Raw genomic sequence first — 18,160 nt, forward strand, 5'->3', positions numbered from 1 at the left:
ATTTCCAATTTCCAATACTTTTACTTCTACTCCACTACATCTATATTGTACATTTACTCCACTACAATTATTTGAAAACTTACTTTGTAGATTTTGATTATTATTACAAAACATACATTAACTCTTTGACTGCGGACGACGCGATAACGCGTCAAGTGCTACTTTGTCCAGTTGGCCGTCGACGCGCTCGACGCGCTGGACGCGCGTTCATTGTTTAATCTCTGATTGCGCTATGCTGCTTAATATTCAATGTTATTCTCGAGTTCCACTTACTTCACGGACATCTGCATCCGGTTTCATGACCTGGATTCCGTTTCCGGTTTTTGATTCTTTTCCCCAGTCATTTTCGTCCAAAATAGGTAAATAAACGGTCTTTCACACGGTATGACGGACAAACGGACAGTTTCTCTTCTATAATCTATGGTCTGGGTGACGATCAGTCATCGCCGTCGTATATCACAACGTAATTTTCGCCGATCAAAACAATGGGGGGGACGTCACATCCGTTTTCATGTTTTTCCTTGTCTAATCTATGAAGAAGGGTGAGAGAGACCCAACGACATGATCAAAGCTGTCATGTGCTGCGCTCTAGTGGCGGATTTGTGCTGGGTCTTTACATTATGTGTCCTTAAATTATTTTCATGAGAAAAATTCAAAATATAAAAATAAAAAAACACGAAAATTGCTGGCACTGGGGGAGTACTTTATGAAAATACTCTGGCAGTCAAAGAGTTAACCACTTCAGCCCTAAATACATTTCAGCCATTTGAAAATAGCCGATCTACAAGCTCACGATGCGTCGCATCGACGCATTGTGAGCTTGTAGATCTGCTATTTTCAAATGATTTGCCTACATTTGAAAACTTAAAATGGGACATTCTGCATAATGAGTACTTGATGCCAATACATTTGTGCTTTCACTCAAGTACTTTTTGAATTCCGGACTTTTACTTGTAACAAAGTATTTCTATATTGCAGTATTGATACTTTTACTTGAGTAAAAATGTACTTGCGCGTGCGTGTGTATAAGGCAGAAGAACGGGAGGGTTGGAGAGAGTGGTGAAGTCCCCTACGACTACGTGATAATAAATATAGGGTGGGTGACATTAAAGACAGAGGACAGATAGAGGGAGAGAGTGAGATTGGGGGCGGTGCTTACCGAATAATTTGCACATTCAGCACACAAGCCGTACCTTGCCCTTGAATATTGAAAAGAACGCTATTCTCCGTGACAATCCCCTTAGTTTCAGGGCTCACTCTGCCTCCTCTATCCAAAACAATCATTGTTCTAAATCAGTATGATAGCAGTGCATCTAATAGTGTTGGCACTATGTCTTTGTCAAATATGTCATTAGGCGTGACACTGCGTCAAAGTTCCCACAGTTGTGCTCAGAAAAGGGTTATTTTTTTCATATTTGGTAGTTCTTTTTATATATTTTTATATTGGTTGCTGCTAGTGATGTTCACTAAATCATAGTCATAGTTTACCCTCCTCCTTACTCATCAACGCTGCCAGTTAAGACTAAAATGCTTTCTGCATATTATATTTGCATCCTGACCAGGGCTGGGGCGGTATGGATTTTTTGTTACGGGGGTAATAAATCACTGTTTACAGACGGTGTAATGGTGTGGCGGTACCCCTGGTTTGAATAGATGAGCCATAACTTGTCATGGGAGGATGACAGTCAGATGAGATGTTCCTGATGTGAAATGGAAAACATCCACATCGTCATCATCGTTATCATCTGTTGCATCTCCTCACATGGAAGATATGTTTGTGGAGTGTCTGGCCTATTGTCCACAATATGTCTTGTACTGTCCCTTTGCCCTACCTTTAAGACCAGGAAAGCATCTGTGTGTCGTTTTAAGATTTCTTTGGGCTATTCAAAAATAGCAGATCTACAAGCTTGTAGATCTGCTATTTTTGAAAAATCAAGAAAGTTTGTGCAAATCTTTGAATTTATATTTTTGAAAGCAAATATTTGTAACTCAAATCTTTGCTTCTGGGGGATTCTACATGTCTTCTAAATCACAGGGTTTTTTTTTAAAACCGCGCTATGAGCTTGTATATCTGCTATTTTTTAATAGCCAAAGAAATCAAAAATATTACACAGATGCTTCCCCAGTCTTAAAGGGTTAAGGCCATCTTGCCTAGCGTAGAACAATAACTTAACATGCCCTCATGGCAACTATTTTTAAATAGGGCATAAGTAGCTAATTCACAATGTATTTTGTACGTTCGAGTCCCGGGGAGACACCAAATGTATCTTTTGGGTCTAGAGCAAAGAAAGTTTGGGAACCTGAATAATTCCCGACTAAGCTCTTCCTGTACTCACTGAAAATACGAACATTAAAAAAATATTAAATGACCCAATAATTAATAAATAAATATTAAATGACCCAATAATAAATAAACCAAAGGGTGCAGAAAGATTTAAGTATATTAGCGTGTCCACTAACATATATGGCATTCCAACAGTTGCTATGCACATTAACCATCTTCCATTTGTATCTGTGCGTGTGGGCGTATGCCTCAATAGAAATGCACTGCTACTGTGTTATGAATGGACACATTCATCAATCTTGTTGTTATGGGATTGTTTCGCCCCTCGCTCATAAATGATTTGGTCCATTAGGAATGTTTCCTCTCATCCTCTCCGTTTCAAAAACATATAAACAAGTGGAAGCTAGGGCCTTGATTCATTACCTTTCTGAAATTCTGAAAACAAGAAAGGCTTCTCTTATGCAGCATTTCCTGGAATATAAGTACATTGCTGCACAAAAATAAATACAAATAATGTATTATCAAATAACATAATGATTTGTGCAGCAATATGTAGTGATTTAGTTGAAAATAATTCATATTCAGCAAGCGACACTGCTGTAAAACAACATATTAACCCATTAAGACCTGAGGCCGATACAAAAAATGTCTTCTAAATCCTAAGTTTTATGAAAAACGTAAGTTGCTACAGTATATCATTAGTGCTAAAAAAATCATATCAAGGACCCTCAAAATTATGTTTTTGGCCGCCGACCCCCATGTCAAAATATTTTAACATCGGGGTCAAAATATTTATATATCACTGTCTCCTCTACATCTCTCAGAGTGGAGGAGATCTGATAACCGTTACGTCAGGACATGCAGTATGACCAACAAAAAAGAATTTCAAAACAATGGACTCCACCCAAAGGGAGGAGTCCTGCGGCGGCCAGGATACAGTCCTCTCTCACTGTGTGTGTGTGTGCAGCACGTGTGAGTGCGTGATGTTCGGGGATGGCTCAAGGTTACACACACACACACACACACACACACACACTGCAAGGTGCCAGCGTCACACATCCTGTCCTTACACAATACCCCCTGCAGACAACGACACTAACATGGACACGCAGGTACACACACGTCCAAACACACACAGACTCAATCATTCATGAACGATAAATTTGTATACACACACACGCAGTCAACACATTTTATTTTCCATTTCACTTTCTTACTGATTATGTCCTTTAACAATTGTATTATCTTTTCTGTAATCTATTTAATGTAAAGCACTTTCAACTGTATTTTTTTTAATGAAAGGTGCTATACAGATAAAGTTTATTGTCATCATTGATTCATTACACCCTCAAAGGGCTAAGCCCTGGGAGAGACACACACACACACACACACACACACACACACACACACACACACACACACACACACACACACACACACACACACACACACACACACACACACACACACACACACACACACACACACACACACACACACACACACACACACACACACACACACACAATGTGGACAAATAGAACACCAGTCCATTTCCTCTTCCTCTGTCCAGTTGTGCTGACTCTTGACCTCCTAGCCCCAGGCTAGCGGCACTGGCCCTCTCTACACTGCACAACAAACACACCGTCACCCTAACAACACCACTGAACACACGGTCACAACACAACACCACTTAACACACTGTCACTCCACAAAACCACTAGACTTAACACTGTCATCACACAACACCACTTAACTTAACACCCTGTCATCATAACGCAACACCACTAAACACACTGTCATCACACAACACCACTTAACTTAACACACTGTTATCACACAACACAACACCACTTAACACACTGTCAACACAACTTAACACAGTCACCACCACTTAACGATGTCACTCACCTTAACACAACCACTTAAAACAATATCACCACAACACAACTCAGAAACAACACTGTATACAGTACCTACACCATGACTGTCTACCACAAGTAAGACGTGCGAACGGGGGAAGCGAACGCAGCTCGAAAATAACATAGCAAGAAGAAATCAAAAACTGTCCTCAAACTAAGGCGTTTTCAACTTGCCTGAAATATGCACAAATGACATGAAATTCTTAGATATCCCAATAGATGACCTCGTCTAGATGCTTTTAGATGTGTTGTTTTTGACTGTAGCTGCTATTTTTCTCTCAGGAGTGTAATTAGTCACCCAGGGACAGGCGGATTTCAGCCACACTGTAGTGCACTCTGCGATCTGTCCACATGGGGGCGTGGCTGCACACAGGCAGTGCACACAATACTGCACACAGACAGACGGACACACAACCCGAGCACGGTTTCATAGTAAGCTCCACTTGCGCGGAGGCGCGCCTCCTTCCGCTGCGTTCACAATAATAGAGTACCGAAGTCCTGACTTCAAAATCCCATAATATAAGAACAAAAATAAATAGAAAATCAGTGCGTGTTGCTTTAAATAAGATGTTTTGTGAAAACTATGTTTTCCAAAAAGTACCAAATAAAACCTACAGTAGCTACTGTGTTTTCCAAACAGGAGAGGCACACACAGTGTGTATCTGTGTTTTACTCAAGGTTCAGCTGCTGGCAACTTGTGAATGTGATGTTGGATTTGTGTAGTGCAGTGCAAATTATGCAGCATAAAGTTTTTATATCTCTTACAAAAAACCCAATTAGTCACATCCCTAGTACTGGCTATCCCATAAAACATTAAAAACCTATTAAATAAATCATATAAAGAAAGAGCGAGCACTTTTATGCCATTGGGTGATTATTTCTAACACAATCTGCAGTCATAGGGTCACATCCCTCACATCCTCTCCTGTGATTTCACCCTTCCCAACTACACTGTCTCAGTAAAGAAGAAATATAAAGTTTAGAGTAGTGCCCAGTCTCATTATTTATTTGGGGTGGTTTCATTCAAATCCGACTAGAAATAAGCCATATTGTTTTGCTTTGATCTGTGCTCACTAGCTTTTAGGCTAGAGTCAAATCAGCAGGAAAATGTACAAACTTTACTTGCTTCATTTCCTGCACTGACGTTAGAGATGGTCATGTGCTCTCCTAACAAAACACCACAGGCGTTTCCTGGTAGGCGAGACCAGGAAGTTAACATTGACAGAAAAATGACAACGATGGTGTGTTTGTATGGCTTCAGGACTGATGTGTTCAAAACAGGAGTAAATCTGCCATCAGAATCAGTAAGATACTACCATGATCGCAATTCCAGTATTCCACGACGTGTGCAAGTATGTGTCCTCAACAATACTGACATGTATATATGTACAAGGAAACACAGAGACTTCCCCCCCCGCCAACCTTAGCCAATCAGGATGGAATATGGAAAATCAGACAGATCCGTGTTGACCACAAGTACTGTGTACTGATTTACGTGATGTTTGGATAAAATCTGTAGGCGTAATATCAAAAAATGTGTTTTGCACAAATCGGCCTCCTGGTGGCGTTATAACAGGCCGATGTAAGAAATTGGGGGCAGAAGTTCTGAATTGGCATCCAGGGAGTGTGTGTGCACAGTTTCGCAGCGACAGGGCCAACGGTGCCGGAGATTAGCTGCTCACAGACAGATGGACACACGGACGGACACACGGACACACAGACACATGGACACACAGACGGACGGACGGACAGGGGGTAAAACATACTCTCTCGCCATGCCTTAATAATTATTATTATATACACCCTAGTCACAAGTCTGAATACTTCAGTAGGTCTTCCATCGCAGTTAGTCTCCCCAGCTGGATGTGCCACTAGGTTCACAGCAGGGGCAGCAGAGTTTACAGTGTAGCATTAATGACGTCTGTACCCATAATCCCACGATGGTTAGTCAACCAAAGGCACAGGGTAGCCCAAGATATGCCAGGGGGAAAAGGAACGTTCAACAACTTGCAAAAACGTTTTCAGGCATCTCTTGGCAACCCCACAACATGGAACATTGTACCCTCATCAACTTGGCATCATGTCATGTTGGTGTTAATTTGACTACATGTATGTTATTTGGTTGGGGTCCAGTAAATCCTGTTTAAAAGAATCAGGCAGGTTTTGGGTTCCTTGGACATATTTTTCAAGTTATGAAGAATCCTATTCCATTCTCCCTTTGTGAGTGATAAATGAAGTTCTGTCTTCCAAGTTAGTAGATTGGATGGGCCCTTGTCTGAGACTTTCAGAGGAGTTCTACGCCGCATGTCCTTTACCAAAGCCATCCATTAATTGTGTCAGTAGTCAGTACATGCCTATACTAGGTAGGGCGAGGTGTTTAGACAGACACAGATTTAGAGTAGACTAAGTGTCTAAGCTGTAAACTTCAACAAACGATGCTGAGATAGGTCATAATGGCACCTCAGATCATTAAAAGATTTAAGTTACTGCTTTTATATTGTTCCCCAAGCACCAAGACGATGAGGAAAAAAACTAAGGCAGCCTTGGCATATTCCCCTATGCAGCTCAAAACTCGGCTGTGAAATAACACCATTTGTTATTGGAGGCCCTAGGATTGGTATAAGAGCTTAATCCAGCTAATGAACTTTGAGGTGAAATCAAACGACTCCAGGGTATAAGAAGGCTTTTGCTACTCCACCCCGTTTAGGCCTTCTCTGCATCCAAAGAAAGGTCTGCTGAAGGGGCTGACTCATTCCGAGAATGCCACAGGATATTAATCAGTCGTCTAATATTATCGGCATAGCTACAGTACTAGGGCTGCATCTAACAAGTATTTGGATAGTCCACCGATTATTGAAATGATTAAATAGACTAATCACATTATGAATGCCACAATTACTCAGTGGCTCTTATTTAGCAAGGCAATAGATGAATAATTCATAAAAAAATATGTCTTAAGAAACATTGCTGCTGATTAGGCGACCAATACAAAAGATAATTACAAATTACAATATCATGTTTTTCTCATTTAAAACCAAGGCATTTTACTATTGCATCCAATCAAGCTAATAGGTCATAATTATTGCATTCCGGCGCATCCTTGCCAGTCTTTTAACATCACAGAAATATACACAGACAGACAGTGATGATGGCTAGGCTTCCCTCTTCTAAAGCATCATACTGTAACACACCTGTAAAACTAAGTAAAGAGGCAAGCCCCTTATACCTTATAAAACTCTCTGACTGAAGCCGTCTGCGCCGGGGGCTTACCAAAAGGGAGACATTTAATAACCTCTATGAACTACTCAGTAATCGGCATGTCCAGCAACTCCACCTCCTGGACCTCTGACAATGCGGGGAGATTTGGAGGGGTCAAGAGTGTCTGTATTTCTGGCTTATTATTATAGCTAAATCAAATGTGCTATGGCCAACATGGGGATTCAGGACAACCACCTGACATCATAGGGTCAAAAGACAACCTTCCTTCCCTGGGCTGGCCTGGCATGGTCCGACTCCGGTATGCAAAGTGCAACAGGATCGTCCTAGCAGAGAGCCGAGGTGCACACAGACTACTAAACTGTCCAGATTGAACAGCGATAGATGAAGACAGATAGAGAGATGTACTGTACACAGAGAAACAGAGAGCTCAACTGTAGACTGTAAATGGAGAGACTGAGCTAAAATGCAGGCACACAGACAGAGTGCTACTTTCACTGTTTCTCTGGAGTTCTGCCACGTTATTCAGCATCTCCCATCACCCCAGGGCTTCGGTCATTAGACCAGACAAACAGATTTATTTTGTTGAAATCAGCTGCAATGGATTAAAGTGATGAGTCACTCCTTGAGTCTCTCTCTCTCTCTCTCTCTCCCCATCGGCCTGTCTGTCACTCCCTCTCCCCGTGTCTGTCTTTCTCTTCACCTCTCTCTGTGAGACAAACTGATTGTGTCATCTCACTCCCTCTCACTCTTCTACCACGCCTGTCTGTCTCACGCACCATGACTAGGCAAGGTTTGCATAATGTTCCACAACCTTCCTCAATGGTTCCTCTTCCTCGTTCCAAAAGCAATATACGCGAAAAGGCCAACAACAATACAGATCTAGGGGTGCTTTCTCTGTAAAAAAATAAATAAGGGGGGGGGGCAAGGCATTGACCATATCCACACTAGGGATGTGAAGAATATGTCGACTCAACAACTGACTTCCGATTTCTTGCCAATTCAAAATGTAAAAGAATTCAAAACTAGCTACTGTATTCCAAATGGAAGAGCCAACAATGTGTGCGAGTGCACACCTGGCTGTGTGTGCGTGCAGCAGGAGTTTCATTTCCTCAAGTTGCGTGCTGGCAATTTCACAAAGAGTGTGGTGTGGGACAAATAAACAGTGCAGTACAAAATATGTAGTGTAATGTTTGTAGGCTATATCACACATCTACTTCCATGTTTATGGTTATGAGCTTGTTGTGTGTCTGCACGTGTATGTCAAAATGGCTGTTGTGTGAATATGGTCACATATTGCCAATGGTTATGGCTTCTACTCTTTAGCATCTGCTTTAATCAGGAAGGTTTTTGTTCTCTACTCAAGGATTAGCACTGACCTAGTCTCACGTGGTCACTGGTCACACCCACTGTCTTACGTATTCAATTCCAACAAGTCAGTATGTCTGTCCTCAGATCAGCTCGGCTTTAACGGAATTCTGAGGCTGTCACACTTTTTTTCTTTTTTTTACAGTTGTGACCCAGACGTTAGATGTCTAATATTTAATCCTCTGGCTACTGTGAGACTAGCACTGGCAATGTGATTAATTAGTTGAAACAAGGGGTTTCTATACTAGACATATTCAGAAACAGAGCTTAAAGAGACTATGTTTATCTTTGATGTTACAAAACATTTCCATGCCTATTGGTGGTTGGCTGGTTAGGAGCCCCATTCTTGAACCAACATATACTGTTAAGCCTTTTCACGTACTAGAATCCAACTCTGTTACAGTCTCGTCTCCCATGCTTCCCTTGTATCGTCTTACTTTTTCTACCGTCTGTCCTAATAAAGAAAACAGCAGAACTGAATGGCCACTTCCCTTTTAAATAAATAAAGGTTACTGTCGGTCTTATGCTGTGTCCTCAGTGAGCTCTGAGCTGAAGTGTATACTATCAAGTCCTGTGCTATGTTGGACATCATGGCTTGTGACCTTTGTTGTGCAAGAACTCTCTCTTTTTCTTCTTCCAAGTCGTTTATTTACTTCCTAATGATAAATAAATAATACATATGGCTATGGCATCATAAACATCTCAAAAGGTCAGAGTCATAACGCTTTTCTAGAGCATTCTCTAGACTAGAGATGCAAATTATCACCTCTAAACTGTGATCTAAACAGTGGCTCCTGCTACTAATACATTTTGCATCGTTAACAGACACATAGATCAGAGGTCATGTTCTCTTAACACTCTGAGGCCTTTACTTGGATGGTGAACTGGCACAATCTGGCCAATAACTACCCAGCGCAGTGAGTTCCACACCGGGACAATCCAAATTCCCAAGTATTGTGAGCCTAAGCCGTCACCGTGGATGTCGCATTCCTGATGTGGATGTGTCTGTCAACAATATTCCACTCACAATGTGCATTTGTTTTTCAGACAAAGAGCTAAAATTACGTCCCTCTTCCCCTTTATTAGGACAACTGCGTGACTGGATGCGCCACACAGAGTTTGCAAAATATAATACATTATTAAGGAACCAACGTTCTTGTGGTGGGTAGTTTCAATATAATTATTTCACATATAAATATAGACTCAAATGGACCCTGTGTACACATACTGTACATGGACACACAACATACTGTATTTACGCTGTCAGAGTTACATCAACACTGTTGTCTCTACAGAGTAAAATCCTCAACACACAAACAATGAAAATAACTCAGTCAGCAGACCTTTTGCATATCTATTCATACATGGGAGCTTCAGCATACATGCAACACAAATGCACACAAACACAGATATTGTGTCATGATTACGTTTGTAACTTATGCCTGTGAAGACACAACAGAGTAAGGTGACACCTGGGAGCCTAAGGAATGGAAGATCCCCGTTATGCAAAGCACACAACTACGTTTGTGTGTAACAGTGTATGTGTATGAGTCTGTTTGATCCTGTATGTCAGTCTCACTGTATATTTGTGGCGTTTGTGTCATTTGCTTTTTCCTGTATTTGTATTTGCCTGTATGTGCATGTCCACATGTTATGCGACAATGAGTGCGTTTGTACATTTTTAGATGACAACAGAAGCATGAACTGACAGCAAGTCTTCACACAAAATCACCCAGAAACATCACCTGTGCCAAACTAGTCTCTATAATTAGTACATAATTGTTGCCAGGAAAGCAGCCCGTTATGACAAAAAGCACAACATCTGAATGTCATCCAAATCACAGCAGCTATAAGTGTCACTGTTAATGACAATCATTAAAAAACTGAACGAGTCTGTGCATGCATCCACTGCTAATCTGTGCAGGGAAAGCGCATGGATTTGGTTGCTCTTTTTCAGCAACACACACACAATTACACAGATTCACACCTGTGATGTGCCCAACTGATTTTAGAACGGGCTACAGAGTAGCTCCACTAGAGAACATGAGGGTTTGCGTGCCTTGCTCCAACAGTAAACAGTAGTAAACAAGTAGCTGCCGAAGGCAGGGCACCGCCATCGCCCCCCTTCATTTCCCCTGCAATCCAGGAATGCAAAAGAGTGACCTTCTATTCATAATCTCCTTTTCCAACCTTTAGGCAACCGTTACACCCATAACTCACTCTCACTTCAGTTGAACTAGCTCGCTTGAAAACAATGCACCGAAGCTTGGGCTTTGTGTGCCAGCAAATGTCACCTACCCTCATTTAATGCAGATCATACGAGGTTAAACTCAGCTCACTGAACCATTTGATTAAATGCTCCAAGTTGTTTATAACTGTACCAACTAACTACTACCTGCCGTGTTCTATCAGAAACGGCTGCCAAGTTTTGGCTAACAAGTCAGGGCAGTGCGCTAATGAACCTGTCACTGTTGTTGGGGAACACAAAAGTCCTGTTCTACCAGGAAAGACCTGTTGGTTTATTGATAACTCCATGCAGTAGTACATGTGTGTACATGCACACACTTCATTTTCTTTTCTCTTCTCTCACACACACACACACACACACAAGCAGTTGCACAAATCATCTAGTTGTCATTCCTGCAGCAGACCAACAACACTCAAACACAGTCTCACTAACACACACAAACATCAAACTGGGGACACCAATTGTATCCACAATTGGACATGCCTTCTCCAATCAACTGGTCTGATGTACATTTGTCTCAAAATGTGGCTTGTGAGACACACACACACACACACACACACACACACACGCACACACGCACACACAGTTTATCTGGTAAGGAAAAGGAACACACTAATCGAAAAACTATCCAAGTGACAGTCCAGTAACTTGATTCATGGGGTTGTTATGACACATGACTATTTTAAGCAAGCACCATGCAATCATATCAGGACCTGAAGCTGTTAGGGGTCAAAGGTTATGGCAAAGCAGAAGGGAGACGCAGGAGAGTAGAGATGGAGGAGCAGCTATAAGAAGTCATTGCCCAGTGCCCCTTACGTATTTGATGTCTATCTTTTTTAACAACTTAAACCCTTGGGGCTAGGTCTGTTCCTTTTTTCCCTTTACACCAAATATGTTTGGTGAAAATAGGTTAAGTGGTTGAACTTGTCAATCGTATATTTTCGCCGAATGTTTGCCCCAGAATAGGGACACTATTGAAGTAGTTAACCGCATTAACTCTGGCATCCCCAGTTTGGGCATATGGAAAATGCATCAACACTAATTACACTTTATATAATAGATACTGCAGCAGATCTACAAGATGAGCTTGTAGATCGTCTATTTTCACAATAGTTCACAATCAGTATATAGGGCTTAAGTGGTTAAAGGTGCAGTCTCGTTAGTAACCTGCACATTATAAAAAATGGAGGCACAATTGCAATTGCAACAGCTGCAATGGGGTGGTATACAAGGATATAGCATCTTACATCTCTTCACTAGATGAGTTCTATTTGGTTTTCTAGCTCATTTATGCTTAGTCACTGACCACTGAATGAGAAAGGGTAGAATACATAGACAAATACTAGAGTTTGTTTTTGGAATAGAACTGGTCTCTGGTCTGACTCTGATCTCAGCTCTTCAGGCCATGCCGGAGGCACAGGTGTGGCGTAATGAGGAGAGGAGAAGAGAGTTGAGGAGAGGAGTTTATGCAATGGAATGCTACGAAACAGAATGTTTACATGCTGTCTGTGTTACATGGAGACACACACACACGCACATGCACACACTAATGTGCTACAGCAAATTTGTAACCTTTCTCGCCCAAGTCCACTGAAGATGTGATGGAAGTGCCATCAAGAGAGGACTACTTCCGTATTAGCTCCAGTGCTTCGTTCATACGCACAACAGTCTATCTGTTGCAATACTATTGCTGCACCTCATGACCCCTTACTGTATCTGGTATTATAACTGCCTCATTCCATTGCCATTTCTTCTAAGCATGCACCGTATGTATATACAGTATTTTTTACTCGACTCATATCAGGAATATCCAATTTGTTTTCCTTGTTCTTTCTTTCTTTCTTTCTTTCTTTCTTTCTTTCTATCTCTATTGTTCTTATTCCCTTCCTTATTCCCTTCCTTGAAAACTGCAAATGATGGTAGCTTGTACAAAAAATGAATTGCACCCACTTTTGCGACAATAAAGCAGTTGAAGTTCAGAATAGAATAGAACATTCTCTTGTATGTTCCGCTTGAACCATACATTCAGCTTTCCTAGTTCATGATTTCCCATCCATTCATCCACCACGTCTTTCCCATGGAGACAAGACATGAGGAACACGATACAATCTAGCATCATTTAATTACACACATGTCAATGAGGCCTTCTGGGAGGCCTATGCGCAGCAATGCGATAGGCTGACCCAGGCAGGAGAGGAGTGTCAGTTTCCTCCTGTTCAGACCCCCTTCTTTTCACTGTGTGTGTGTGTGTGTGTGTGTGTGTGTGTGTGTGTGTGTGTGTGTGTGTGTGTGTGTGTGTGTGTGTGTGTGTGTGTGTGTGTGTGTGTGTGTGTGTGTGTGTGTGTGTGTGTGTGTGTGTGTGTGTGTGTGTGTGTGTGTGTGTGTGTGTGTGTGTGTGTGTGTGTCTTCCTGGAGAGAGAGACAGTGCAAGAGAGAAGGAAGAAAGGGAACAATTTTGTGTGTGTGTGTTGGAGGGAGCAAGTGGGTGTGTTGAAGACCCCCCTCTGTTGCCATGGTGAGGTTGCCAACAAGAGTGGCTTGTGACTGAGAGAGCAAAGCAATCATTTTGCTGTCTGACTTAAAGCTTAATGTTGCTTTTTTTCCCCTACTGGCTTGGCTTTATAAAGAATTCCCATGTTACTGACTCGGACAACTACTGTGCATATAATTTCTCTTACAATGCACCACACTGTAAGACCAGCTCTGCTCTTCGAAAACTGATTTGGCCTCATTTGAATCAACTTCTAGACTCACAAAGACCACCTCAATAGTGGCGAGTGTTGTTAGGGCATACATTTTGCATGCTGTATCTTTCTGGGTGGATGGATACTGATACAGACTGTCCAAACAGACCGCCCCCCAGATTCACATCAGATGATCAAATATCTTCTGGATGTTGCCACATCTAAAAGTGCTATGGCTCTGGGTTTATGCCAGGATCATAGGAAATAAACATCTGACTGTGATAGCTCACATTCAGTCTGACACTGGAGTATGGAGGCAGAAGGGTGCAAGATCAGGAAGGGAAGCCAGCTAGCTACTTCCAAGTCAGACAGCTTAGCATTGTAACATGGATGGGTAACCTGGTAGCATGGGCAACCGGTTGGTTTGGGGCTTAAACTCTAAACTCAAAGATTTGATCACCTGTAAAAAAAATAATAATAATAAATAAATAAAAACCTGCTATGCAATTAATCCAGAGCAATGCCCCCCTTACAAATTGTGCAATGCATGGGGCAGAAGTTGTAGCATTGTGGTTGTATCCGTATTCCTAACAGATGATTGGGTTAGCGGTATGGCGGAAACATTGTAAAATACAATATACTGTAAACTCCTGGCTGGTGAAAAGGGGAGCTTCAGCACTACTTCTGACGCTTGCCTATTCTACTAATTGAGCTTTAAATATACCATGTTTACTGACTACCAACACAGCCTATTACTGAACAACACTGATGTTAGTGTCATTCAACAAAGAAATTAGATAACAAATCCCAAACATCTATTCTCAGACTACAAAGATCAGTCAGCATCAATATCCTAGTCCTACCAATGCACACAGCAGTAACACATTTTCATGTGTTAGTGTTATAAGGGTCAACGGTCCTGATATGGTTTTGTTTTCAAGTCAATGAAATGAAAGTGTTAATACTACAAAATAACATTTTTGGCAGGATAGAAGATATGGGCTGCTGTGAGATGCAGATAATATTTCACTATGCTCTTTGGCTTGCAGGATAGAGTAGCATAGTAGTAGTCAAGAGGATGGGTTGACTACCACTATGCTACATCATGGGTGTACTTTTGATTCAGAGATGAGAGTATTCAAGAAAGTAGGTACATCTGTACCATCTGTACCATCACTATGCTATGCTACAAGTCTGCCAGTGGTATATGCATATAACAGGCATCCACAGCTGTGTGAGGTTCAGCTCTGGGTTTGACAACAACATCCACAGTGATAAAACACAGCATAATTCCCCCCCCCCCCCCCCCAGATAAATTCTTCAACCAAAAGTCCTATTTCTGTTGCATATTATAGAGAGAGATGTTCTTGAGACAAACTGGCATAACCTGACACAGTACATTGTGCAGTGTTGTGTTTCCCACTGAGGTGCACCATGAATTTGTGGAATCGTCAACACATTAGAGAAGAATTGAAGAATGTCAATGCATAAGTGGGGCAAATGGAAGGACAGACCGATAATGAAAAGGGGGAGGGAGAATGGTGAGGGTGACAAGGATAGGTGAAAAGATGGAGGCCAGGCGGAAGGAACCGGAACAGATTGGTGGATATAGGGAGAGGGATAGATGACAGGTCTGTATCAAGAGGTGATATGTGGATAAATTGATGTACCAACGGAAGAGAGATGAGGCGAATGTCGATAGGAGACATGGTGTGTGGATGGATGGGTGGTATGGAGAGGTGATGAGTGGGGAAAGAGATGGGTGCAGGCACCTAGAGAGAGGGAGGAAGGTCGAGGGAAGGGAAGGGTGGGGGTACAGGGTATCGATGAGGAGAAGAAGGATGGGTGGATGTATTGACAGAAAGCTTGTGGAGGGGGAGGAATGGATGAGTGGATAGAGATGGGTATTTCTTACATCAAAAGCATTCATTATTGATCGCCTGGTGGCAGTTACTGTGTTTCGTTTAGTGAAGACAGGCATGCGCATTGGGGACACCGGTAGACTGAGGTGGTCTGGGTGTTCATGAACAAGATGTACTCTATGCGTGTGTTAGTTTTCTGGTGGATAAAAATGCCCAGGAAAACTGACGTTCTGTACAGCGTGAACCACCATAGAGGCAGGCATCAATGCACATTCACTGAAGGGTAGCCTATGGCCTTTCAGCCCATCTGAAATGGTAACAGGGTAGATGGACACTAGGGACATCTGGGCACCTCGATGTAAAATTGGCTATTTATTTGTCCCAAATGTTACAAAATAAAATATTTGGAAAATGTTTTTAAGTAAAGTAAAGTATACATGATTCGAAAATGCTTAAACATTCGACAATTAAGGTCTAATATTTCTACAATTGCTGAAACCTGTGTATCCAGTCATTTTGGGGCATAAACAAGAAGTTGAACAGACGGATAAAAGTCCGATGATGATGTACTGTGCATGATCACATCATGTATACTTCACAATACTTACTTTTTGGACAAAATAGCCAATTTTACATCGAGGTGCCCAGATGTCCCTAGTGCCCACCTATCCTGTATCCGGGCCATCAATGCACATTCACTAAAAGGGTAGCCTATGGTCTTTCTACCCATTTGCAATCGTCCCAAATGAGGAGATTAACGGGGTCTATACTACAGCTGCTCTCTGTACACATGGTGAGCTCCGGCCCCGCAGAGATTTTAAAGGGACAATAAATCGTAATGTTACTGGATGTGTTGTGCTGGTGAGCTGAAACGCCCAGTTTTATACTTACATGGTCCGAATTCCGCTCGTTCCCACCAGGCAGTGCTGCTGCGCGTGAAGACATCGTCCCTGAGTTGATCTTCACTGTCCAGCCACAATAATACAGTCAGTACAAATGGGATTACACTGTCCTTATTCACGGGTTTATAATAAATTCTACCGCCCTGTAAGTAACAAACAGTCAGCGGTGGCCGCAAAGCAGCACCAACAGACAGTCACACACACCAAGTCTTTCACTGCTCCTCCTGGGCAAATCGATGCCTCTTCTTCCAGGGGTTGCAGTTATAGGGAATTGTGTCTTATTATACAATCCACATGGTCACACAGTCTGAAGGCAGTGCCGATCTCTGTGCAAGTGATCATACAGCAAAATTAGACGTGTGAAACTGGCTGAAGAACAAGCACCCTGGTGGTTACATCCACTTCATGTCTGTCTGATGATGATGTAGGGAGAGGCTTTCTAGAGGAAGACCAACCAAGCCTCATCTTGGGAACATCAAAAAAACAACTCCCAAATCGGCTTCCCTTTCATAGACTCTATAATCGTACCATCTCAGTTTTTTTGTTTTAGTATATCCTCCTGAAAACAGTCCTTCATGTCCTTCGACCCGTGATGATCATGGGTGTATCTTCACTCAAGTGGCCAGAAGGAACGGGGGCTACATCGTCATCAGAGAGAGGAACCGATTAAAACAATCGATGGAAACAAAAAACAGCACAGCAATATTATAAGCACTTTTTTTTTTCGTTGAAAAATTCCAAAATATTTTCAAGATGACATTATAAGGACGTCGATCAGTCTCGCAGAAACACCAAGACACCCGTTAAAACCAACATCTCAGTGCAGAGTTAAAGTGCAGGCCTTGAGAAATCAATGGCAAATTGCGGATAAAGGAACGACGGATCGGATGTACGGGTGGGTTTTTGACCCTCTTCTAGTCGGCTGTATCAATCCCATCGCCGTCTGCTTTCATTGGCTTGTGATTAAAACTTACTTGCGACAAAAAGTAAGCATTGGGTGAGGAGAGAGAAACAAATGTATCCCTTGTTGTTTCGGAAACATTGTTGCGATCACTGGAACCGTCAGAAAGCGGCAGGCAGCCCCCCAAACTGTCGTCTTTGACAAGAGAGAGGGGAAGGACCAGTGTTGCCAGGTTTTGGGAGAGAAACAAGCAACCAGGTCTATGAAAACAAACCCAAAGGCCACATGAGCACTTTATTTCTACAAGCAAACAGATCGACAAGCTCACAACTGCTAATATAATATAAATATAATCTGTAGGGGGGGTTGAATATTTTAACAACATAACTGATACACAGGTCCCTGGCACAAAATATTCTCAGTTCGCTCTGTACCAGACACATGCATACAATTTGGGGGTCCTTGACATGAAAACGTTTCAGAGCCACTAGTTTAAACAACATTAGGTAACGAGCCCAAATAAGCAACTACAAAAACAAGCACAAAAAACCGCAACCCGCAACTACCAATATTTACATGCAACTTTACAGAAAAACTAGCCCAAAGTCGCTTATAATAAGCGGACATGGCAACACTAGAGAGAGAGGGGAAGGACGTCAGAATGGGGATAATAGGCAGGGCTGCTGCGTCGGTAGCTCAGCTCTCTCTCTCCCCCCCTCTCTCTCTCTCTACACGCGGGCGCGCATAGCCGCACACACATATGCGTGCGCGCC

General features: G+C 42.2%; 1 protein-coding gene across 3 annotated transcripts in view; it reads right to left on the bottom strand.

Annotated features, from left to right (window-relative positions):
- Positions 1–17,561, bottom strand: part of mark4b (MAP/microtubule affinity-regulating kinase 4b) — a 66,443-nt gene extending 48,882 nt beyond the window's left edge. For all 3 annotated transcript variants that reach the window (XM_080429008.1, XM_080429007.1, XM_080429009.1), the window contains exon 1: positions 16,476–17,561. In XM_080429008.1, coding sequence (XP_080285134.1) covers positions 16,476–16,529 — 54 coding nt within the window. In that variant the 5' untranslated portion in view covers positions 16,530–17,561. The remainder of the gene's footprint in view (positions 1–16,475) is intronic.
- Positions 17,562–18,160: the final 599 nt, after the last annotated feature.

This window comes from Gymnoscopelus braueri (assembly GCF_963280865.1).
Source record: "Gymnoscopelus braueri genome assembly, chromosome: 5".
In the NCBI taxonomy this organism is placed as follows: Eukaryota; Metazoa; Chordata; class Actinopteri; order Myctophiformes; family Myctophidae; genus Gymnoscopelus; species Gymnoscopelus braueri.